This window comes from Ctenopharyngodon idella, chromosome 13 (genome assembly GCF_019924925.1).
Source record: "Ctenopharyngodon idella isolate HZGC_01 chromosome 13, HZGC01, whole genome shotgun sequence".
Taxonomy (NCBI): Eukaryota; Metazoa; Chordata; class Actinopteri; order Cypriniformes; family Xenocyprididae; genus Ctenopharyngodon; species Ctenopharyngodon idella.
The window spans coordinates 19,621,559-19,646,644 of NC_067232.1; the positions used below are offsets into that span (position 1 = coordinate 19,621,559).

The 25,086-nt window shown below is 36.1% G+C and overlaps 1 protein-coding gene across 1 annotated transcript in view; it reads right to left on the reverse strand.

Moving 5' to 3' along the window:
- pcdh15a (protocadherin-related 15a) overlaps nt 1-25,086 on the reverse strand; it is a 256,854-nt gene that overhangs the window by 16,930 nt on the left and 214,838 nt on the right. Inside the window, 7 exon segments of the mRNA XM_051918041.1 lie at nt 6,576-6,689; nt 7,125-7,133; nt 10,668-10,872; nt 10,875-10,885; nt 16,357-16,533; nt 17,500-17,588; nt 18,438-18,653. Coding sequence (XP_051774001.1) covers nt 6,576-6,689; nt 7,125-7,133; nt 10,668-10,872; nt 10,875-10,885; nt 16,357-16,533; nt 17,500-17,588; nt 18,438-18,653 — 821 coding nt within the window.

Consider the following 25,086-nt stretch of genomic DNA (forward strand, 5'->3'; position numbering starts at 1 on the left):
AGCCATGGGAGGATAGGACTGCTAATGACCCACTATACAAAAATCCTTCACTTTAATGGACTTTCAAAGAGCTTTGCCAAACAAATTTGCTCACGATATTACATTTAGCTTTAATTAAGCTGAATCAAATACTCTCATTTATGAGTTCTGAGACAAATAGTCTTACTAAAACTTCAGGAGACATTTGTGTTCGATTCGTATAGTAAGAATTTACAACTTCCTACTTGGAAAAGTGCAATAGAAAATCACTTCTGCACAGAAATTACACAATTCACTTGTAATGATAAACATTCACTTACAAGCCAATAAAATGCATTAATAGGTCAATCAATGGGTCAAATTCCTGGATTTTAATGATGATTAAATCCATTTAACGAACCTTTGTAGGAAAAGATGTTTAAAACACAGTTACAGATCTTTTTGCTGATAATCATAGGGTACAATAGGGCTAAAGACATTTTCTCCTAAACCACATCCGTGGTTACATTTAATCATTTAACAGACGCTTTTCTCCAAAGCGACTTACAAATGAGAATAGTAGAAGCAATCAAATCAAAATAAGTACAACAGTATGTAAGTGCCGTGTCAAGTCACAGGTTCACTACGTACCTGGAAATTTGGCTGATCCTTGATGCAAGCTATTCTGTGCTAAGCTGATCTAATATTTAATGTTTTTAAAAATGTTATTGATTTATGTGGCGCATAAGAATATTTACAATTACGAAATATATTTTGAGACAAAGGTCTTGTTAATGATTTTCAGTTTCCTTCAAAGTAATTACATCAACAGTTTTTCAATAACTGAATAATATGTAAAAGTATTGCATTTTGAGGAAAAAAAAAAAAAAACTTGTTGATGGAAAAGTACAGTAACTGGCTGGCATTTATTGACACGACATTGTTATTTTCAAATAGTCATGATTAGTTAGGATGATGACAATATTTATAATAAAGCCATCATATTTTTTTTTTTTTTTTAATGTTATTATTAATAAAAAAGTCCCATATTATTATGGGATCTCCTTTAAGCAGTGCATGAAGCTTTCAGAATCTTTTTTTTATATATATAAAATATGGCAACACATTATTTCAATGGTCCACTTTAGACATTCTACTAACTATAAGTAACTTTGCAACTACATGTTACTGTCAACTAACTCTCATTAGAGTATTAGTAAACTGTCTATGTAATCTTTATTGCTTCTGTTCAGTCCGTCGAGGTCAGACGTTCGTGAATAGAAAACATGAATACACTGTAGAGCCATTTTATAGCAGAAATTCAAGTTGTAATTCTAATTGAAAGAGACACTGACACTATTTTTTTCATGTTTGATACTATAAAGCTGCTTGTCGTATTGCAGAGCTTGTGTAAACATATCCACATCGCTATGATCAGATGCTTTCTTAACTGCTGTTTTCTCACTGCCCTCATTTTTGTTGTGTGTTTATTTTTTTATTGAGAGGAAAGCGTGCAGCACATATGTACATATTCATCTAACTGTCGCTCCCAGCAGTGTGGGCGGCGTCAGCATGTTCGCTAACAGTATATCACTGCAAAGGTATTTCCAACTTCTTTTTACCCCTAAGGGAGTATATTGGGGCCTTTAAGGTGTGCCTTTAGCCCTGTTGTACTCTACCTGCAAAACAAAAACTAAACAAAAGCTGCCATATTGTTTCTCCATACGTTGTCATCTGAGACCAAGGCCGTAACCATGTCTTGAACACTGGTGGGGACCATGTTTTTTTTTTTTTGTTATTAGGTCATTTTTTAATTTATTTAAAGGAATCAAATAATGAAAATATTAAAAGGGATTTAAGGGAATAACGAAAAAGAAATAAGAACGGTAAAAGTTCCAGGTCTATTGTAGTTAAGTATTCAATTTAAACTATTTGCAAATAATAAAAAATATATTCACTCTTATTTGCATGTCTAATATGTCAAAAACGCAAAACGTTTCTTGTCCTGTCACATTCAGTTATGAATTACATTACATCATATCATATTAATCAAATAATAGCATGTTTTCAATTCAAAATAGCGAAATTTCATAAAAATGTTGAGTAGTTTGCATCACTGGATATTACTGTCGGTCGCTGAATATTTCAATCATAAAACAGTCGTCAAATATTAAATGTTTAGGTACTTACTCGAAAACGAACTCACACTTGTCTTCTGTGAACAGTAAACCCTGCCTTCAAAGATCATATACCAGCACTCATAAACCAGTGCAAAATTCCTATCTGTTCAGATAATCTTTGTTCAAACATCAATCAAGATGACATGTTACAACGGCGAGTCTCAAAGTGAAGGACGAGAAGTGTTTTTCTTTGCTTTGTGGAGAGAACTGTGAGGAACCACTACAGCCCTAGGGGAAGGCTTTATCTAGCTAAACTACTCAAGCTTTAATCTGCTACAGAGCTACACACATGGATCTGTGCATTTTTGTCATCATTAAATAATATTTCTTTCCCTTTTTAAATGTAAATAGTATCAAAATGTTCTTTTAAATATGCAATTTGAAATAAATCGAGACATGGTAAAGAAAACTACAAGAGCAGCTACACAGGGACTAGAAACTACAAACCACAAATGTAAGTCAAGAGGGATTTTAAAATATACACTGATAGCAGAGTGTAAAAAAGAACAGCATATTTCATGTTACTCACTGTAGTCCAAGTCTGGAAAATACAGAGAGAAGATGAGAATGAATGAAACATGAGAGGAAAAATAGTAAGTAGACAGAGGGATATGATGACAATGATGACAACAGACAGGCCCTGTTCACATATGGCATTAAAATGCATTTTCAGTGACTGAATCAGAAACAGAAACTTGACCACATTAAAAGCTTGATGTAAACGCACACTGGAAATGAACTAGAGTGCAAGGAATAAAAGCAATCCATCTAAATAATATCCAGATATTCTCTGCATATGGAATGCATGTCAATATCAGATGTAAAGGGACCCAAGAGACGCATGTAAAAGGTAAATAGAGAGGAAATGCAACCACTCATCCGTTCAACCATTCATTACACATGTAAAGGAAAAGTGCATTATGATACATGTAAATCATTTGAAATGGCAATGTAAAGAAAGTATGTCCGGGTCACATTTCACCCCAAAATCAATTGAAAAATAACATTAAATCAAGAAAATGACACCTATTTAGGATCATTATTATTATGAACTGTGTCAATATTTTCACTACACTTTCTTATTACCATAATGTCTATTATTTTATTTATTTATTTATTTTTTTGCATTATCTTCGCAGCATGGTTATTACAGTTAACGAAAACGAAAACTAAACCATTAAAACATTTTCGTTACTTGAAATAAAATTACTAGGGGGCACCGATACCGATACCAGTATCAGTATCGGGCGATACCAAGCTCATGTACTTGTACTCGTACTCGTAAAAATACCCCCGATACCAAGGATACCTCACGTGACGTAACTGACAGAATTTTCCGTGCACAGAGACACCGGCGGCAGCAGCAGAAACAGTGTCAGCCTCAGGGGTGTGGAAATACTTCAAAATTAATGATAACAACCCACACATTGCGAACTGCATGCTTTCAATCACAATTCGTTATCGATTAGTGAAGGCGGGATAGGCGGAATCGCGCTGAATGACACAGACCAGAAGCGCTCTCTCTCGCGCGCGCTCTCTCTCTTTCTTGCGCGTGATCCCAGTTCTCTCAGACAGCGCGTGATCAGTTCACCTCGCGCCTGAATGGTCAAATGCACACAGTTGTCAAAATGTCCATCGTGTGGAGTATCTCACGTAAATACAGTCGGTTATGGCTTAAGTCGACGTAAACATTTGGGTGAAAACAGGATATGTGTCAGTAGCCTATATTTGTCATTAATGTTAATAAAACAACAAAATATGTTAAATAAATGTATACATGGTAAATAAACCTACTGTATCTGAAAAACAAGTTTATTTAATTTGTATCTCTATAGTATTTGTTGTATTGTTTGTAATTTCTTTGTAAATTTATTTTTATATACCAAGAATTATATATATTGGTAATTATGCCCTCTGAAGGTTATTGGACACTGTGAAATTTTTATTCCTTAAGTTTGTGACAAGCACATAAAATTATTACTTTTTTCATTAGAGTAATAATAAATAAGCTGTCCTACATTCATTAGTCTCACTGTGTTGTGCTTGAAAAACTGCCACATCACAAAAAAAAAAAAAAAAAAAAAAGAGAGAGAGAGAGAGAGAGAGAGAGAGAAATTAATAAATGTATAGGCATCGGTATCGGCGAGTACCGGAAAAAAAGTATCAGTACTCGTACTCGGTCCTTAAAAAATGGTATCAGTAAAAAATGGTATTACTTTTTTCATTAGAGTAATAATACAGAAGCTGTCCTACATTCATTAGTCTCACTGTGTTGTGCTTGGAAAACTGCAACATCACCAAAAAAAAAAAAAAAGAGAGAGAGAGAGAGAAAGAGAGAAAGAGAGAGAGAGAGAGAGAGAGAGAGAGAAATTAATAAATGTTTAGGCACCGGTATCGTTATCGGTATTGGCGAGTACTAGAAAAAGGTATCGGTACTCATACTCGGTATCAGTGCATCCCTAAAAATTACTATTAACTGAAATAAAATAAAATGTAAAAAACTTACTTTATTTAGAACAGAAAATACAAAAAATAAAATAAAAAAATAATAAAAATTAATTCAAAATATTTTAATCGATTAATTTTTCTCAATGATACTAAAATAACAGTATTTTTTTAAATGTCTGTCAAGACATACAGTATGTATCAGATAGAGTGTCAAATACAATTATTTCTAAATTAGGATTCATTTTCTTAAAAAAAATATGATTTTGAAAATATTATTTATTTTGTAGGCCTGTATATACAGTACTATGCAAGTCTTAGGCACATCAGTATTTATATCTTTTGCTGTAGTGTGTCAGTAGGAAATATCAGTTCACATTTCCAAACATTCATTTTGCCATTAATTGTAATAATCCAGTGAGATTTTTGAATACACAAGGAGTCTGACTTACTTTACAGCATTTTCACACAAGTGCCTAAAACTTCTCACAGTACTGTATCTTTGCAGGTCGGTTTCTTCAAGCGTCTTGGAGACACGGCCACAGTTCTTCTGGATTTAGTTTGTCTCAGTTTCATCTGTTTCTTCATGTAATCACAGAGAGATTCAATGATGGTGAGATCAGATCTCTGTGTGGAGCACCGGCTGTTGTCAGACTCCTTGTTTATTCAAAAATTTTACTGGATTATTACAATTAATGGCAAAATAAATGTTTGGAAATGTGAACTGATATTTCCTACTGACACACTACAGCAAAAAAATATAACTGGCTTAAAACCTTTTTTGGGGGGTGAAAATACTGACGTGCCTAAGACTTTTACACAGTAGTGTACTGTATATATGTATGTGTGAGGGTCACAGAGAGAATCCTTAAAAATGGTTTTGTAAGGTTGCTGACAAGCTATGTTTTTATTCATATCCAACAAAAGAACAAACTGTTTGCCAGATAAACAAGCAAACAAATCCAACCATGATGTCCTGTTCTTTTCTGTTGATAGTATTAAACTGCTGTTCAGCATCTATTCTAATGAATTCAATAGAAAACCACATATTTTTCGCTGTCTATTTGTGTTAGCAGCTGCATTTGTTTTGATTGCATTAAATCAAAAGCACTTTAAAAGGCTTTACCTGAGGGACGCAGATGCTGTACTGCGGCTATAATCTTTTAATCTATTAACATTTCATTCCACTCACAACAGCCTTTAGCTTGGCACTGGACTCCTGCTGCACTAAACGTAAGCGTCCAGTGAGCACATCTCCATGGATGGACTTAATATTAAAGCCAAAAGCGCAGCTAATTTACCAAAGAAACAATTACCTTCGGGATGTCAAAAAGAAACCTCCCTATGGAGAATTTCAAGACTTCATAAGGAAAAACTCATTTCTTTTGCAAATGAAGAATCGGGTCAGGGTACTAAAGGAATAGTTCACCCAAATATTAATATTCTGTCATTCTATCATTTACACACTCTCATGCAGTTCCAAACCTACAGTATGTGACTTTCTTTCTTCTATGAAAAAAGAAATTTAGAATGTTCATGCAGCGTTTGTCCATATGAATTAGAGTGGGTGACGTAGTTTTGCTTTGTCGTATCTCATTCCAACATATACAGACTGGGTTTGATGCCAGTGACCTTAAATGTCACTGGGTCTTTTATGTACAGTATTTATGACTCAATGTAATGCAGCAGACTGACTTGTAAAATTTGACTAATTTTACTACTATGGACTACATTTATGATCCTGTTTTGGTCCAAAATATTTCTGTGGTGTACCAACAAAGAAAATCATACAGGATTGGAATGACAACAGGAATTATGACAGAAATGTAATTTTTAGGGTGAACTATTCTTGATTTTCTTACAGACACACTCACCCAGAACGTGTGCTTTCTCCTTTTCTGTAAATATTCATAAGCACACACAAATCTTGTTAATCATCTCTCTGCTGTCTCTTCTGAAGGTTGAAGGTATTATTTAGGACAGGTGACTTACATGCCGCCGTCTCCCAGCTCCTCGTAGAGATTGGTCGGAGCCACACCTCCTGTTGATTTGGCGGTAGGAAGTGACATCTGGATACGGGCGGTTTTGGCACACTCGGCCTGCCTCCTGTAAAGCACCCCCAAGAGTGAGTTTCTTTCTTTCAAAAGGCTCATTTCAGCTCTATTATTGGAGGATGTGAGGTCTGGAGCTCCGGCAACTCTCATTTGATCTGTTTCAGCACTTTTTATTCATGCAATGCAAAATATCATGGGTTATTCAGCACCTTTCACACTGAGATGAGGTGTTTTATTAGGAGGGAACTGAACGTGGCTCGCTTTGTACTCTGTGAGGTCATGAAACCAGTCACTTCTGTTCATTTTCAAAGGCATTGCTATTGCGCTGGAATCAGACAGGGCTGGAGTGAGTATGTCCTTTGCTCCTCATCTCAATTCATGAACTATACTCATATGTTTCCTTTTTAAAGGACTGAACTGAATAACGAGGTACGAAAGCACACAGTCTCCGGCAAATAATTCATCAAAAAGAAGAATTTGAACTTACTCTTTGAATCTGAGTGCAGAGTCCACATGCAGCGACAGGAAGTGCAGGGAAAGAAGAAAGAAGAATTATTAGATAATTTGGCACAGGAATAATTCAACAAAACACAAACAATTATACTCAAAAAAGTAAAATTAAGGCTGTCAATTTATATAATATAATATAATATAAACACACAACCCCTACAGAGGACATGCAGTTTGGACAATGGATGGATAACATAACATAACATAACATAACATAACATAACATAACATAACATAACATAACATAACATAATTAGAATGTCAAGATTTTTTTTAAATCTAATTAATTACACAATGTTGTAATCTAATCAATCACAAATTAATCACAGATTAAATTACCCCCAAAAGATAATTTAAAGTCATTATTGTGTTAAATGTCTAAATTGAGTCAATCATTCATTCAATTAGTTCAAACGGCTTATTCATTCAGGAATTGAGTGAATGGCTCTCTTTATGAATAGGCCATTGAATCATTGGTTCACCCGATTGATTCCCTCAAAAAGTGGATTCACTCAGAAAAGAAGCACATCTGTGTGTTGCTCGGAGACGCACAACAGTTCTGCTCTGGCTTTTGTTGGCAAAATTGACCAAAAGCAGACAATACTGTGTCTAAAATATAACACCAATATTAACTTCTTATTTATTGAACTCCTTACTCGTGTTACTCGTATAGATTGATTCACTATATCATGATATAAATATGAGACAAAAACTCATGCAGGGGCATTTTTGCCCTTAATATCTTGAATTTTAGGGGCATTCTAACTGCATTCTATAGGTTTCATCACACAGTGAGTTGTTGCCCTGCTTTATGTTTGTCACCACTCAACTTTATGAAATGTAAAATGAACTACCCTACGTAGGTCTGGGTCGGCGTGGGTGCATTAAAATGTTTAATATAATATAATATAATATAATATAATATAATATAATATAATATAATCAAAAATATTACATGTTAAATTAATTAATTATACCCTCTGACCTGTATGTAAGTTCTTTAATAAAGGATTTTCCTACCACTGGAGTAATTCAAGTCTGATGCTACTTATTGTTTTACCTCTCTGCCAGAATAATGTAATCTCTTCAAATTAGCATATTTTGAAGTGACTGGCAGTCCAAATTCTAATTCCACAGGCCAGAAAATGCTCCTAGTGTTGAATCATGCAGCCCACTGAAATTGTTGTGGTTGTAGCTGTGCATAATTCATGCTGTAAAATGTGATAAGAGCACAGGATAACCCCGGTTTATCCTGCATCTCCACAGTTGAGAAACAATACAGCTCTCAGCATTAACCCTGCTCTCTATTCTCCTTTCCATCTTTGTATTTCTTCCACACACTCTCTCGCCCTGACTATGGGCTTCCTGGAGGCTATCGAAAACATGGCCCTGTCAATATTATTTATTTAACCAGAATGTAATTACTCAGAAGACAGTGCACGATCTCGTGTTGTGATATATAAGCTAACACTTGTGTCTCCTATTACGCATCTTTTGTAAACAACCAAATGAAATTACATAAAAAAAGTCACTTCAGCTTTAATACAAGAGTCTAAACACAAAATAAATTCTTGCAGTCATGCATGCGTGTGTGCGTGAGAGCGAGCTTCACACATGTAGATGTGTGTGTTTAGCTATTTGTGTTCGCTCTGTGATTATCCATCTGTTATGTATTTACACAATAGCTGATGACGGACTCATCGGTGTGTGCAGAAGGTCAGGACCACACTCACGCTCTCTCTCCGTCTCTGAGGAGCTGCAGTGTGTGGAGAGCAGGCCCATATGCTAAGCTTTCATGAGATGTGACGGATGGATCGAATGCCTGGGATATGTCACAAATGCTTATAATTAATCTTTTTTCACACAGAGCTGGCTGGGAGATTAGCCCGTTAGCATGGCTAATTACTGAAAAAAAGCCATTTTAATACCTGGCATCCAATACCCATCTCCCTCACCTTCTGTGTATGTTTTTCTAGCCTGTCCTCAGCACTCTCTGAACCTCAAAGGTTGCAAATAGAGACGTACAACTGTACAGTTAAACATCTTAATGTACATACATGGACAGCTCTGAGATGGAAAGTACAAGAAATATGCTGTCTTTATATATTAAATGTATATACAACATTTTAAATGTAGTTAAATGTTGTCTAATGTAGTTAACTTTTGACTATAAAATTCACATTCTCAAACTTAGACACCCTTAGAAAAGTAGCTGTCGAAAACAAGATGTAAAATGACTAAAAACTGTTCGCCATTTTGTATTAGGGCTGCACAATATATCATTTTAGCATCGATATCGCGATGTGCGAATTCGCAATAGTCACATCGCAGGATGTGCGATGTCAAGTATAGGGATCGTATGATCTGCACGGACAAGGCACCAAAGTTCAAAATGCACATGATTCTTGGATTAATTGCAAAGTTTACCCATCATAGATCGAAATTGCATCACATGCACGTGTGAACACTGAATTCTGTTTTCTTCCGCATCTATTTATGCTTGAACGGACACATACATGCTAAATTATGTCAAAATGCTCGTATCCTCATAAACAGTCGCTTATGGCTTATGTGAATGTAAATAATTGAGAAAGATAATGGATGTTTCATTGTATTGCATCCATGCATTAGCTCTTAAAGTGACAGCAGCCTAATATTCCTGCTGCTGTCCGTGTCATTTATGTTAATCAAACAACATAAAAACAAAGAGAAAATGACTTTTGTAGCTTTAACAAAGATTGATTATATTTAATTTACACAGTGAAGACTATGCAGTGTTATTTTACATTTGATTATTCAATTTCTGTACTCCAATACTGTTAGACTTACCTGAAAAACATAGGCTAAAGCACTACTTCATTTGTATCTTTGTTCTATTGTATTTATCTATGCTTGTAATTTGTTTATTATTTTCTATGCAGATTCACTCCCCTACAAAATCACCCCAATCATTCTAGAATGATAAATTATTTCCAAATAGAGCTATTCAAGAAATTGTTTTCATATTGCAATATATAATCACAGAAGAAAAAAAAAAAAAAAAAAAAAAAAAAAAATATATATATATATATATATATATATATATATATATATTGCAATGTCAGGTTTTTCTATTTTGTATGTGACATTTTTCTCATTTATGAATATGAATGATATACATACAGTTATATACAGGGGGTACAATTAAACATAAGGGAAAACAAATTCCAGTTCCCAAAGTTTTGGATTTATTGGCTGGCTAATAATACTAAAATTACTACTACTACTACTACTACTACTACTAATACTTATTACTATTATTTGCATATTTTATTGCAAGTAAATTAAGTAGTAAGTAAATTCAGTTTGATGGGATTGTTTACCAGCACACTAGAAAATAGTGTGTTGCCAACTACATGCATCACACTGCACTGAAAAATCATTATCATTATAAGTTATTTAAAAAGCTGAAATATGCGACTTATGAGGCTGATTATCATTGAGGGGACTGACATTCGAAAAGTACGAATATTCTACTCACTGTTTGTATGTCACCATGACGATAAGAATAGCAGGGATGCAGCACAGAATGATGATTATGGCTAGTGCCAACAGCGCCCCCTCTGTGTAGCCCACCGCCTGCGCAGCCTTCTTCACACTCGCCACGATGTCAGGAGAACGGATCTCCAGAATCCGCCCGCCCTCACCCAGGTACGGCTGGAACTCTTTATTGATGTCCAGAATCTTCCGTCCAGGAACCTGTCAAACACACGTTTGCATATATTCATTTAAAAGATATTTTCATTTTTAAACAATAATTAAAGTTTCGATCTGCTCCCACTTAAAACAAACAATAAGTAGCATTTATTTAAATTTTCTTTCACACGCAAGTTTTTGCACACAGATTTTTTAAAGTAAATTTTACATATGGAATTAAGTAGAATCTACTTAACTAAGTTAAGTAAAATTAACAAAGAAAATAAGTAAATGCAGTAACAAATGTATTGCTTGTGGTTTGTTCATGTTAGTTAATACATTAACTAATGTTTAACTAATGAACCTTATTGTAAAGTGTTACTGCAGTACTTTTTAATCAAACAATATTAAACCATGCTTTTAAAGTGTATGCTTTACTTAGAAACATCTAAGTAAATTATACAATAGATATTGTGTAGACACCATATCTACATAATAGAAACACAGTACCCACCCGAACACAGAGATTTCAATACTTGGTACACAATACACAATAACGGTAACATTTGATGGATTGTTTTTGAGTATTTTGAGTAGAAAATGAACTCCAGATGTCACAAAATCACAAGTTGCTAAACCTAAAAACAAAAGCAATGATAAAACAGTATAAATACAGCTGGAAAACAGTGAAAAATCAACCTTATTAATTATTCATGCCCCAGTGCATGATGGGAACACCAGTATCAGAAAAGTTGAGTAGTAACGTTGATATTTACGCTTTAATTTCTACAAGCTTGAATTGAGGACTAATATCGAATTTACGTTTGTTTTTGTTTATTCTTGCCTGAACTAACTTACTCTAGTAGAAATTACATTTGTTTTTTTTGTTTTTTGTTTTGTTTTTTTGTTTTCTGTAGTATTTACTTCACCACAGAGTCATTTTTATCAGTACAATAAGCACATCATCATCAAAAAAAATAAAAAAAAAAAAAAAAATTACATAAGCACAAAAAAGCACAAACTTTTCAGGTGGTGCAGTAATAATGCAACTGTAGTGATTCAATTGAAATATATTGAAAAACGAAATTGTGATAGTACTAAAAATAATTTTAGATAATTTAGATCTGTTCCATAAACAAATATGTACCTGTACGATGAGTACATCATTATCACAAAACTCTTCAGGGTGATACAATACTGTACATTTCAGCTCACCTACACCATGTTTATACTGTACTGACTATGACAGCCTTGAGATGATTGACAGCTAGATGTTGATAACATTCAGTGTCAATGCAAAGCATCTTCAGCACAGAAACGGGAGCCAAGAATCCTGCTAATGAGGACAGCATCCGTTCAGCTGTATTTAGCCTTTTCCAGTTCATCTTATGGGTTACTAGGCAACATGATGTGGAAATCCTCATTCTCCCCTGCAATGGCTTGACTGTGCTAGTATCAACCTGAGTTATTATTTTATATCTTGATAAAGAGCTGATTATTAGGGCTACTCCAAAGCAGAGCAAGAGGTTTTTTTTTTTTTTCCTCCTCGGCTGATGTGAAATCTAAAAAAGTCTTGCCTATGTTGACACTTTGCTGATCAATAATGTTTAAATAGATCTGCCTGTTAAGTACTTCATAAGTATCCCTGGCAGACCAATTAGCCCTCCTGCAACAGAACACTTCAACAGAAGCACCTAGTAAACAGGACTGTTCAAACACAATCGATGATCCAGGTTTAATAAAGACTGATGAAAGACTGTGTGTTTGATCTATGTGGTCAAATAGACCTGCAACGCTACACAGATGAGCTTCACAACATCTGAGGAGATTTGAGGATGAATAGACAGGGTGCACTAAGTAACTTTGTTGCTATTTGGAATTTACACCTCATTTACACCTGTATTTAGCGCTGTCTACGTTCCATCAGATCAAGATGTTAAAGGTTTAGACCATTTACTGTCTCTTATTGTTATTGTTGTGTTTAACCATCTTTCTTCTGTGTAATATATTAGAAGAAGAATATATAAGAATATATTAAAAATGGACTCACACTGTTAAGTGGAATGAATTACTCAGTGTACCTTTAGGAAACATACAAGAAGCTGGTATAAATAATGGGGCCTATATACATTTTTTTTTAAATAAATATTCCAATAATAAATGCATCTACAGAAATATCCTTGGTTGGTATATATATTAAATATATAATTCAACTGTAGTTGTAGTAATGCAATTTAAATATATTGGAAAATACACTGCCCGGCCAAAAAAAAAAAAAAAAAAAAAAAGTCTATGGATGGATCATTTTTACAGTGATTATTATATCTTTCATGTTATATGTGTGGCAACGGTTCTTTTAAGCCTTAAAGATGGAGTGTGTAGATTTTAATTTCTTAAACAACCATGTATTAAGATGTATCATGGCCATATTCCAGGATGATAATGTGAAGATTCAGGCTCAAATTGTGAAAGAATTGTTGGGAGGGAGCATGAAGAATCATTTTCACACATGAATTGGCACTGACCTTAACCTCAGTGTAAGTTTTTGGGATGTGCTGGAGGAGACTTTACAGAGTGCTCACCTCTTGCATTGTCAATACAAGATCTTGACCAAAAAATGATGCACCTCTCAATGGAAATAAATGACATTGTCATCCTGGAATATGGCCATGATGTGTCTTCCTACATGGTTGTTTAAGAAATGAAAAGCTACACACTCCATCTTTAAGGGTTAAAAGAACTGTTCCCAAACATATAACATGCTAGAAACATAATAATCACTTTTTTGGCCAGGCAGTGTATTATTGGCGATAGCAAATAAAAAATAAAATAAAATAAAATAAAATAAAATAAATAAAGCCAATAATAGTTTTGGTTCCATGCGACTGCTAGAAGGAAGTATAATGCTTAATTTTAAAGTTTTAAACGCTACATGTTCCACTAATTGGAAAAAGAATGGAACAAACTCAAGCTGAACAGTAGCATACAGGACATGGAGACAATATTTTGTTTCTTTTTTAATTAAAGTTCGTGGAATGTTTCAGATTGTTCTTTCATCTCTCTGAATCACGTCCCTGTTGTGGAGGAAGAGAAACAGCACGGGTTAACTCACGCTGTTACAGACACGCAGTGTGAACGTGCTTAACAATGGCTGAATGTTTTTTATCGCATTTCAGAGTCAATGGGCTTCTAACCAGCAGGACTGGATTCATCCATTCAAAACATTACTGAGAGTGACAATATGGATTCTGGACAAAGAATTTAGTTGTGTGAAGGGAACGTTTGTGAACACTGAGGTGCAGCTTAGACCCTACAGCTTTGCGAAGCAGATTTTGATTTTTATTACCTGAGACACAAGAAAACAACCTTATCTCCAGCAGAACATATGAAAGGAGAATGGCGCAAAAATCAGCAGTCTGCTATTCTCAGTCAGGAAGGTACATACACACAAAAACACAGTCTAAAAGCAGCATGTCCCCATGTAACTGAGTCAAACAGAGACAGATAATGTCCACACAAACACAGGCAAAAAAGCATGTTCTCATCTGTAATAAAGAACAATCACAAATGAAAACTTTTTAAAGGGACAGCTCAGTCAAAAATAAAAATTCATTATTTAGCCTCCCTCTACCCCAATCTGTTGTGTTTTCCTTTGTTTTCAAGGACTTTGAGAAGCTGTTTTTTTGCACAACACCATTTTCAACTAAAAACCCCCCCAAAATTTTTTATGTCTTTTGGCCGTTCATTTGCACGACAACTACGTTTTGGGGGCCTGAAAGCGCAAACTTTTAAAAAACAGATTTCAAAGTGCACGTTTTTGAAAACGATACCATATCGTCTCCGTGTAAACTACAAAAATGCAAAAATGTAAAGATCACTCTTCGTTATTGAATTACTCTTTTGTTTTATTTAATAAAGTTACGCTGCATTTGAGATCTGCTTCGCCTATCTCATCTTCATCCTCAGCCAATCCGTGACACCTTCATGTTATTAATCTAAGAGCTCTAAAAAGAACCATAAATTGGTCAAAACAATAGCTTTGTGCAAAAAAAGTTATTCACTGCATTGTAGCTGTTGTTAACTAAAACTAAAACTGTTCATTAAAACTTACTTTCGGTAACTGAAACCAAGCTGAAGTAAAATTTTCAGCTTGATTTCAATTAAAGTGCTTACGGAACTACAGTGGTTGAGTAAACAACAATAACACTACAACAACAACCATGCCTTAAATATCTCAGTTGGTTCTGAAAACGTTTACACAATAAAAAAAGAGATGCAGATTAAACATGGAGAGCAAATAGAGACTTCTGCCTGAATCTTATATTTCTCAGATTTTCTCCCTCACACGCATCTTAAATTAGTTGAGATCTCAACAAATTACACACAATTAAAAAGTCAGAGATTTTAATATAAGCTTCAAACATTTCTCATCAAATTCTGGCTAATTATTTCTTTGTCAACAGTTGTTTCATTTGTCTTCATTTCTCTAAAGAAATGTTACCAGTAACCTCTGAGCCATAAAATTTTCATCTGGGCAGCTGCTCTGCTTTGAGATACAAACACAAGCAGAACACATCTCACAGTGAACAAAATAAAATGTGTATAAGAGTAAGATGTGTGGCAAGAAAGGCAGAATAAGGCAGGTGGTCTGTGATCTCCTGTGCTAGTGAATATGAATGAGATGTGTTTGTTGGCTCAGTAAACACATATTTGAACAGAATCCTGATGACTTGCGTTGGATCCCAGTGACAGACGCATCTCCTGCTGAGTCATGGGGCACGGCAGAGTTTAAATGAGTGTATTGCTGTGTGTCTGGACGTCGTGGGGCTTTTTCCTCTAGGCTGAAGAGTACAGGTTCTTCCTGTATAGAACAACTGTTTACAAAAGCAACTCATTTCCCTTTTTCTCCTTCACTTTTTGCATTTTTGCCACTATTTTTTTTTTTTAAGACTAGACTTATGTCATGATGTCCAATTAGTTTATCTTGATTTTCTTCCATGATATATATATATATATATATATATATATATATATATATATATATATATATATATATATTTTAAAAAAAGTCTTACCGACCCCAAACTTTTGAACAGTAGTATCTAGTTAATGTTATTATTATTTTTTAATATTTTTAGCAGTTGTGGTGTAATTTAGTTGGACTCTGTCTAGCTGTAGTAAAACAAGAATAGGCCTTATGAAAACACCTCATAGAAAATGTGTCCAATCAGGTGGACTTGCCTAATTATACAGTGCTTAAGAATGATTAGTTAACTACCTGTTTATGCATCCCACTGACTAGATGATTTTGAAAATATGTTGTTTAGCACAGAAGAGCATGAACAGGCAGCGATGGTGAGATGAGAAGAAAAGAGAATCTGGAATTGTTGCAAGCCAGATTTAAAATGTCACATCAACACCATAGTCAGAGCACACAGGACAAGGCTCTGACTTTTTCCTCTTTTCCAAATGTTGGAAACAAAGTAGCAGACTGTTTGTTAAAGGTGTCAGGAGTGGCTGTGTGTTTGGCTTACTTGAAGAGCTCTTGTCTGGAGATAGCTCTGTTGGTGAGAGGGTCGATGGCGTACACCTGCAGGTCTGATTTGGAGTAGTCTTCAAGTTCATAACCTTCTCCATGCCGCCGTGGGCCGATCGATTCTACTATCACTTTAGCACCAGGGATCTGATCTTGCACATAGCGCTCCAAAATACTGAAAAAGATGGTATATGAAATTGCTTAATCTTCTTCAAATGTTAAAGAAAATTATTTTTTTGTTGCATGATGACAATATTCACAAAACTCATAATGTTACTTTTGAGTTTGTATTTCTCATTATTATCTGTCGAAACATTTTTTGTTTGCTTTTATTTTTAATTAAAATCTATAGAGCCCCGCACATGACATGCGGACAAAAAAAATATGTATATCGTGGCCATGAATTATCAATTTGTTCCCATGACTTATTAATACAGTACACCAGCACATTTTACTAATTCGTTTCCTTGTTCTACTAAATCGTGGCCATGCTGTTCCCTTGTTTTAGTTAAATCAAAATGAGGGGACAAATTAGTTCAATGTGGCCACAATTTACGACAACAAGGGAACAAATTAATAAGTCGTGGGAACACAGTCTTAATTCGTGGCCACGATATATATATATATATATATATATATATATATATATATATATATATATATATATATATATATCATGTGCGGGTCTCCGTAAAAATCAGCAAACAAATATTACCACAATGAATAAATACTTTTTTTATATTTTAATAATGTGATATTACATTTTCATATTAGGGTAACAGACATAATATTTTGAGATTCTTCCTATAACACATTTGTAAAGCATACACAACAGTTATTGCATAAATTGAATGAACAGCACTGTATTGTCTTCGGTTTGAAATATATACATCTGACTAGCATTAGTAAAGCAATCATTTTGTCTTTTATTATGATTATGCTGCAACCTACTGAGCAAAGTAGTTTTATTTTGCTCATTGGATTTTGCCATTTGAGCCCAATTCTGTGTTTTAACAATTTGGATGGCCATTTAAATCAAAGCAAGTGGGAAAACAGAGGCTGCTGACAGTTCAGGAAACACTTAAATGCCACTCAAGGAAACCAGCAATGCAGATAAACACACCGAGGGAGGAATTCTCACCTAATCAGCTGCTCTTTATTCTCCTCCACCACAGTGGGCGGCACATTAGAGACCACAACCTGCATGTCCAAGGCATTCACAACGGACACCTACAACCCACAAAGAATATGAAAAAGACAGAAGATTTGATTAATGTGGTGGAGTTTAAATGCACAGGCTGATATAGCTAAAATAATCATATCTCTATGATATTCAATCTGGATTTTATGTATTTTCTCTGAAAATTGCTTAAAATAACCAAACAGTAATAGCAAGTATAGCAAAATAGAAAAATTCCCATACTTCACAATATACCGCCTGGCTTTAAAGTGCTGTTTGCAGTTGTAATGGTCTTTAATTCAATTGGTCAGTAACAGTGTGGCAGCAAGATGAACGCTTATAGAACAATTCTACTGCTAGTGGAAATCGAAAATGACACAAACATTAATGACATGACGTTTAAAACCCTGATACATTGCAATTCTAAATCCCTCTTTTTTTATTAGGCGTTCATTAGCTCTAGAGATTTCTGGGAATTGCACAAGTCACTGGCTGCAACACTTCAGGAGATATAACAGCATAAATAATTCAGCTGACACAAAAACAGTTTATTTATATATTCATTACTGCACTAAGTAGTGCACAAATAGCATATGCACTTCTGCACGCAAACATTTACTGAAACATAACGTATTTACCAAACCAAATCAACACTCTGGAGAGATATTTTCACTTAATAACAGTGCAGATTGTTATGTGATTTAGACTCATTTTAAATTAATCAGTCAGTGATTTGACTTGAACCCCAAACATTAATTTTGCATAACCATGAAGGATGAGAGAAAATGTCATTTCTCAAAGCCCCATGTTTTGAGTAGGAACTCCCAGCTGTGTTCGAATCATCTTTTCACATGAGGTGCATGAACAAACTTTACAGGTCAAAGGTCATGTGCACTCACCACCACATCAGCCCTGCTGCTCAGCCCCTGCCCATAGTTGTCCGTGGCGATGACCTGAAACTTGAAGTAGGACCGGCGCATGTTTCTGAACATGATGGCGCTCTTGATGACGCCAGTGTACGGCTCAATAACGAAACTGTCCTGCCCCTCGGGAGTGGGAGGGATGATCAGCCTGTAGGCCATCTTACTGTAGTTTCCTGTGTCGATATCTGTAGCCTAATACACATGAATTACATGAAGAAACATCTTGTTCATGGAAATGAAATTGGTTTTGAGAAATTCACATTATTTGGTTATATAACCGAAGAACTGGAATACTTTAAAGGCTTTGGGCAAGATTTACTAAACAGAGCAAATTAGTGCTATCCCATAAAAGTGCAGATGGAAGTGGAAACTTCTGCAGGTAATTTACTGACAATGCAGACAATGCATACAGTATTAAAGAACACAGACACAGCAGCTCATTTCTATAATGACTAACGCAAGAGTAGCGCAAAATAAAAAATAACATGGCTTGGCAAACGATATGTTCGAATAACGTCTTCATCTGGCATTCCAAATAAATGAACATGAGTGGAGAAAATTCTCTTCCTTCTGCTTTGCGTGTTCTGTTCTCTGCAGTTCCTTCTCCTAGCAGCAACTATCTCAGCCACATCAAGGAAAAAAATGGTTAAAATCCCCTGCAGTCAATAATTGCAGTCAATCAGCGGAACTATGAATATGCAAATTAGTCTCTGCCTCCATTCAATCACACCAGCTCCGACTACCTGATCCACTCAGTCAACTGTAGTAAATGCTACACAATAGCACAAAGTGGAAATACTTAATTCAGCCATATACAGTATCTCACAGAAGTGAGTACACCCCTCACATTTTTGTAAATATTTTATTATATCTTTTCATGTGACAACACTGAAGAAATGACACTTTGCTACAATGTAAAGTAGTGAGTGTACAGCTTGTATAACAGTGTAAATTTGCTGTCTCCTCAAAATAACTCAACACACAGCCATTAATGTCTAAACCGCTGGCCACAAAAGTGAGTACACCCCTAAGTGAAAATGTCCAAATTGGGCCCAAAGTGTCAATATTTTGTGTGACCACCATTATTTTCCAGCACTGCCTTAACCCTCTTGGGCATGGAGTTCACCAGAGCTTCACAAGTTGCCACTGGAGTCCTCTTCCACTCCTCCATGATGACATCACAGAGCTGGTGGATGCTAGAGACCTTGAGCTCCTCCACCTTCCGTTTGAGGATGCCCCACAGATGCTCAATAGGGTTTAGGTACACTCAGCTTCTTTAGCAAGGCAGTGGTTGTCTTGGAGGTGTGTTTGGGGTCGTTATCATTTTGGAATATTGCCCTGCGGCCCAGTCTCCGAAGGGAGGGGATCATGCTCTGCTTCAGAATGTCACAGTACATGTTGGCATTCATGGTTCCCTCAGTGAACTGTAGCTCCCCAGTGCCAGCAGCACTAATGCAGCCCCAGACCATGACACTCCAACCACCATGCTTGACTGTAGGCAAGACAAACTTTGTACATCTTTGTACTCCTCACCTGGTTGCCGCCACACACGCTTGACACCATCTGAACCAAATAAGTTTATCTTGGTCTCATCAGACCACAGGACATGGTTCCAGTAATCCATGTCCTTAGTCTGCTTGTCTTCAGCAAACTGTTTGCGGGCTTTCTTGTGCATCATCTTTAGAAAAGGCTTCCTTCTGGGACGACAGCCATGCAGACCAATTTGATGCAGTGTGCGGCGTCTGAGCACTGAGAGGCTGACCGCCCTCCCCTTCAACCTTTGCAGCAATGCTGGCAGCACTTATACGTCTATTTCCCAAACTCAACCTCTGGATATGATGCTGAACACGTGCACTCAACTTCTTTGGTCGACTATGGCGAGGCCTGTTCTGAGTGGAACCTCTCCTGTTAAACCGCTGTATGGTCTTGGCCACCGTGCTGCAGCTCAGTTTCAGGGTCTTGGCAATCTTCTTATAGCCTACACCATCTTTATGTAGAGCAACAATTCTTTTTTTCAGATCCTCAGAGAGTTCTTTGCCATGAGGTGCCATGTTGAACTTCCAGTGACCAGTATGAGAGAGTGAGAGCGATAACACTAAATTTAACACACCTGCTCCCCATTCACACCTGAGACCTTGTAACACTAACGAGTCACATGACACCAGGGAGAGAAAATGGCTAATTGGGCCCAATTTGGACATTTTTACTTAGGGGTGTACTCACTTTTGTGGCCAGCGGTTTAGACATTAATGGCTGTATGTTGAGTTATTTTGAGGGGACAGCAAATTTACACTGTTGTATAAGCTGTACACTCACTACTTTACATTGTAGCAAAAGTGTCATTTCTTCAGTGTTGTCACATGAAAAGATATAATAAAATATTTACAAAAATGTGAGGGGTGTACTCACTTCTGTGAGATACTGTATGTTTGAACCAGAAACCAATTCAGAAAAAGAGGAAGAGCAAATTATACAGGCTTGTCTACAAGTCGATGTATCAGAATGGAAATGTGTTTAACGGTAACTGATTGACTACGTTATCAAACAGCTAATAATGTGTTGCTAATGTCCCGTTCGCCATCTTAGAGTCAGACAGCTGCTTTCTAAAAATCAGCATCCTTAGAAACACTTTGAACATCACAGAAAGTCAGTGGAGAAAAGCCCCAACCTACAAGTTGACTGGACTTGTTACATGTTTTTACAGTAGGAAACAGGGGTGATTTCAAACCGCATTTTTGAGACTGTCCTAGGTTCACTGCAGTTTTAAGGAGAAAATACTGTTAGGAGAAAACTGGTGTTGACTGATGAATTTGCACATGGTTTGTCTTAAAGCATATTAAAAACACCACATAGACATAAACTACTTTAAGAACTTGATTTTCAACACAGGGGGTCTTTAAGACATACTTTTTTTGGGCCTTTAATAATAGCACAAATACTAGTAAACTGACTACCGCAAACCTAGTAAATAACGTTGCATGATTTATTTAAATATTCTCTTACCATACATTTTGAGTCTGAAAGGGAAACTCCTACAAATGCAAATGCAGTAAAGTCAGCTGCATGTTTGACTGTTTGTCTTTAGTAAATCCTGAACAGTAGTTTTTAAAGGGATAGTTCACCCAAAAATGAAAATTGTCCTTTGTTCATCTTTAGAACACAATTAAGATATTTTTGATGAAATCCAAGACCACACAAATGCAGCAATGTCATTGCACCTTTCAAGGCCCAAAAAGGTAGTAAAGACATTGTTAAAATAGTCCATGTGACTAGAGCGGTTCAACCTTAATCTTATGAAGCGACGAGAATACTTTTTGTGTGCAAAAAACAAACAAAAATAACAACTTTATTCAACAATCTCTTCTCTCCCCTGTCATTTTCCTACGCTGTTGATGTAGTAAACACAATACAGAGCTTCCGGATTCCACATCAGATTGCGACTCATTATTGGGCGGGACACACGATGCGTCGTGCTGCTCACGTGAACAGCATCAGCCAATACTGAGTCGGCATTCTGACGTAGAACCTGGAAACGCTGCACTGCGTCTACAACGTAAACATGACAGGGAAGAGAAAAAAAAAACTGTTAAATAAAGATGTTATTTTGTTTTGTTTTTTGCACACAAAAAGTATTCTCGTCACTTCATAACATTAAGGCTGAACCACCGTAGTCACAAGGACTATTTTAAGGATATCTTTGCTACCTTTCTGAGCCTTGAAATTGGTTATGATGTTGCTGTCTATAGGGAGGTCAGAAAGCTCTCAGATTTCATCAAAAATATCTTAATTTGTGTTCTGAAGATGAAAGAAAGTCTTACGGGTTTGGAAAGACATGAGGGTGAGTAATTAATGACAATTTTCATTTTTGGGTGAACAAACCCTTTAATGGCAAAAAAGGATTTGCACTGGCTTCAGCTGTTAGTAATTCTGGCCCTTAAATAAAAAGTAATTTATTGGCCAAACTATTCCTTCAGAAACCTTGGTGGCAGAGATAGAGAAATAAATATAAACGCTCTGCAGCTTCCACTTCAGCGATGACCTAGAAATGTAATAATCCCCATATATCATCAGATTGTACGTCTTAATGCTTTTTATAGATGTTAAAAGACTCAATTTATGAGATAACGGTCACCTTGTGGGAACACAGTGGGTATTTTACAGGTGTCCGTCACTTGTCTTCCACATTGTCAGAATGGAGAGAGAAGCTGTCTATGCACAGTTACTAAGATATGGGGGGAAGCGAGTAGATTTGAACAGCTAGAGAGAGAGATTCTCTAGTGTTGACAGGTGTGTCAGGATGTGAACAGCATGTTCTTCTCTGTAAAAATGAAATATAATGTACTGCAGACACCAACACCTGCACAATATTTCCAACCCCATGAATTAATCACCATTTTTCCAGTGTATTCTGCTAGTATTTTGCTTAACAACAAACTACCACAATCTTTGTGGTTAATGCAATCTCAAATTTAGAGGCAAGTTTAAACAAATGAAGAAATACAAATACACTACCACTTAAAATTTGGGGACATATTAAATTGATCAAAAGTGACAGTAAAAATTCATATTGTTACAAAAAATCTATTGCTGTTCCTTTTAACTTCCTATTCATCAATGTTTACAGCTGCTGAAGAGTTTGTGGTCGTCTTTGACGTATTTTTTTCCATAGGTGAAAGATCTGGACTGCAGGCAGGACTTCAGCACCCGGACTCTTCTACGACGAAGCCATGCTTTTGTAATAGCTGCAGTATGTGGTTTTGCATTGTCCTGTTGAAATACACAAGGCCTTCTCTAAAATAGACGTCATCTGGAGGGGAGCATATGTTGCTCTAAAACCTTTATATACCTTTCAGCATTCACAGTGCCTTCCAAAACATGCAAGCTGCCCATACCGTATGCACTTATGCACCCCCATACCATCAGAGATGCTGGCTTTTGAACTGAACGCTGATAACACGCTGGAAGGTCTCCCCCTCCTCTTTAGCCCAGAGGACACAGCATCCGTGATTTCCAACAAGAATGTCAAATTTGGACTCGTCTGACCATAGAACACTTTTCCACTTTGAAACAGTCCATTTTAAATGAGCCTTGGCCCACAGGACACGACAGGGCTTCTGGACCATGTTCACATATGGCTTCCTTTTTGCATGATAGAGCTTTAGTTGGCATCTGCAGATGGCATGGCGGATTGTGTTTACTGACAGTGGTTTCTGGAAGTATTCCTGGGCCCATTTAGCAATGTCATTGACACAATCATGTCGATGAGTGATGCAGTGTCGTCTGAGGGCCCGAAGACCACGGGCATCCAATAAAGGTCTTTGGCCTTGTCCTTTACGCACAGAGATTTCTCCACTTTCTCTGAATCTTTTGATGATGTTATGCACTGTAGACGATGAGATTTGCAAAGCCTTTGCAATTTGACTCTGAGGAACATTGTTTTTAAAGTATTCCACAATCTTTTTACGCACTCTTTCACAGCTCTGCCCATCTTTGCTTCTGAGAGACTCTGCCTCTCTAAGACATCCCTTTTATAGCTAATCATGTTACAGACCTGATATCAATTAACTTAATTAGTTGCTAGATGTTCTCCCAGCTGAATCTTTTCAAAAGTTCTTGCTTTTTCAGCCATTTATTGCCCCTGTGCCAACTTTTTTGACACCTGTAACAGGCATCAAATTTGAAATGAGCTCATTTAGTGGATAAAAGTGTAAAATTTCTCTGTTTAAACTTTTGTTATGTTATCTATGTTCTATTGTGAATAAAATATTGACTCATGTGATTTGAAAGTCTTTTAGTTTTCATTTTATTCAAATTTAAAAAACGTCCCAACATTTCTGGAATTCGGGTTGTAAATGCGGGTCAAACTTGCATGCTTATAAATTTCTCTGTGAAACAAAGAAGTAACATTCTGAAAAATCTTTATGCCTCTATCTTGCATGTTTTAACTGTTGCGTCAAGTGTGAAAACATTATGAAAAAATACAGGTGCTGGTCATATAATTAGAATATCATCAAAAAGTTGATTTATTTCACTAATTCCATTCAAAAAGTGAAACTTGTATATTATATTCATTCATTACACACAGACTGATATATTTCAAATGTTTATTTCTTTTAATTTTGATGGATATAACTGACAACTGAGGAAAATCCCAAATTCAGTATCTCAGAAAATTAGAATATTACTTAAGACCAATACAAAGAAAGGATTTTTAGAAATCTTGGCCAACTGAAAAGTATGAACATGAAAAGTATGAGCATGTACAGCACTCAATACTTAGTTGGGGCTCCTTTTGCCTGAATTACTGCAGCAATGCGGCGTGGCATGGAGTCGATCGGTCTGTGGCACTGCTCAGGTGTTATAAGAGTCCAGGTTGCTCTGATAGTGGCCTTCAGCTCTTCTGCATTGTTGGGTCTGGCATATCACATCTTCCTCTTCACAATACCCCATAGATTTTCTATGGGATTAAGGTCAGGTGAGTTTGCTGGCCAATTAAGAACAGGGATACCATGGTCCTTAAACCAGGTACTGGTAGCTTTGGCACTGTGTGCAGGTGCCAAGTCCTGTTGGAAAATGAAATCTGCATCTCCATAAAGTTGGTCAGCAGCAGGAAGCATGAAGTGCT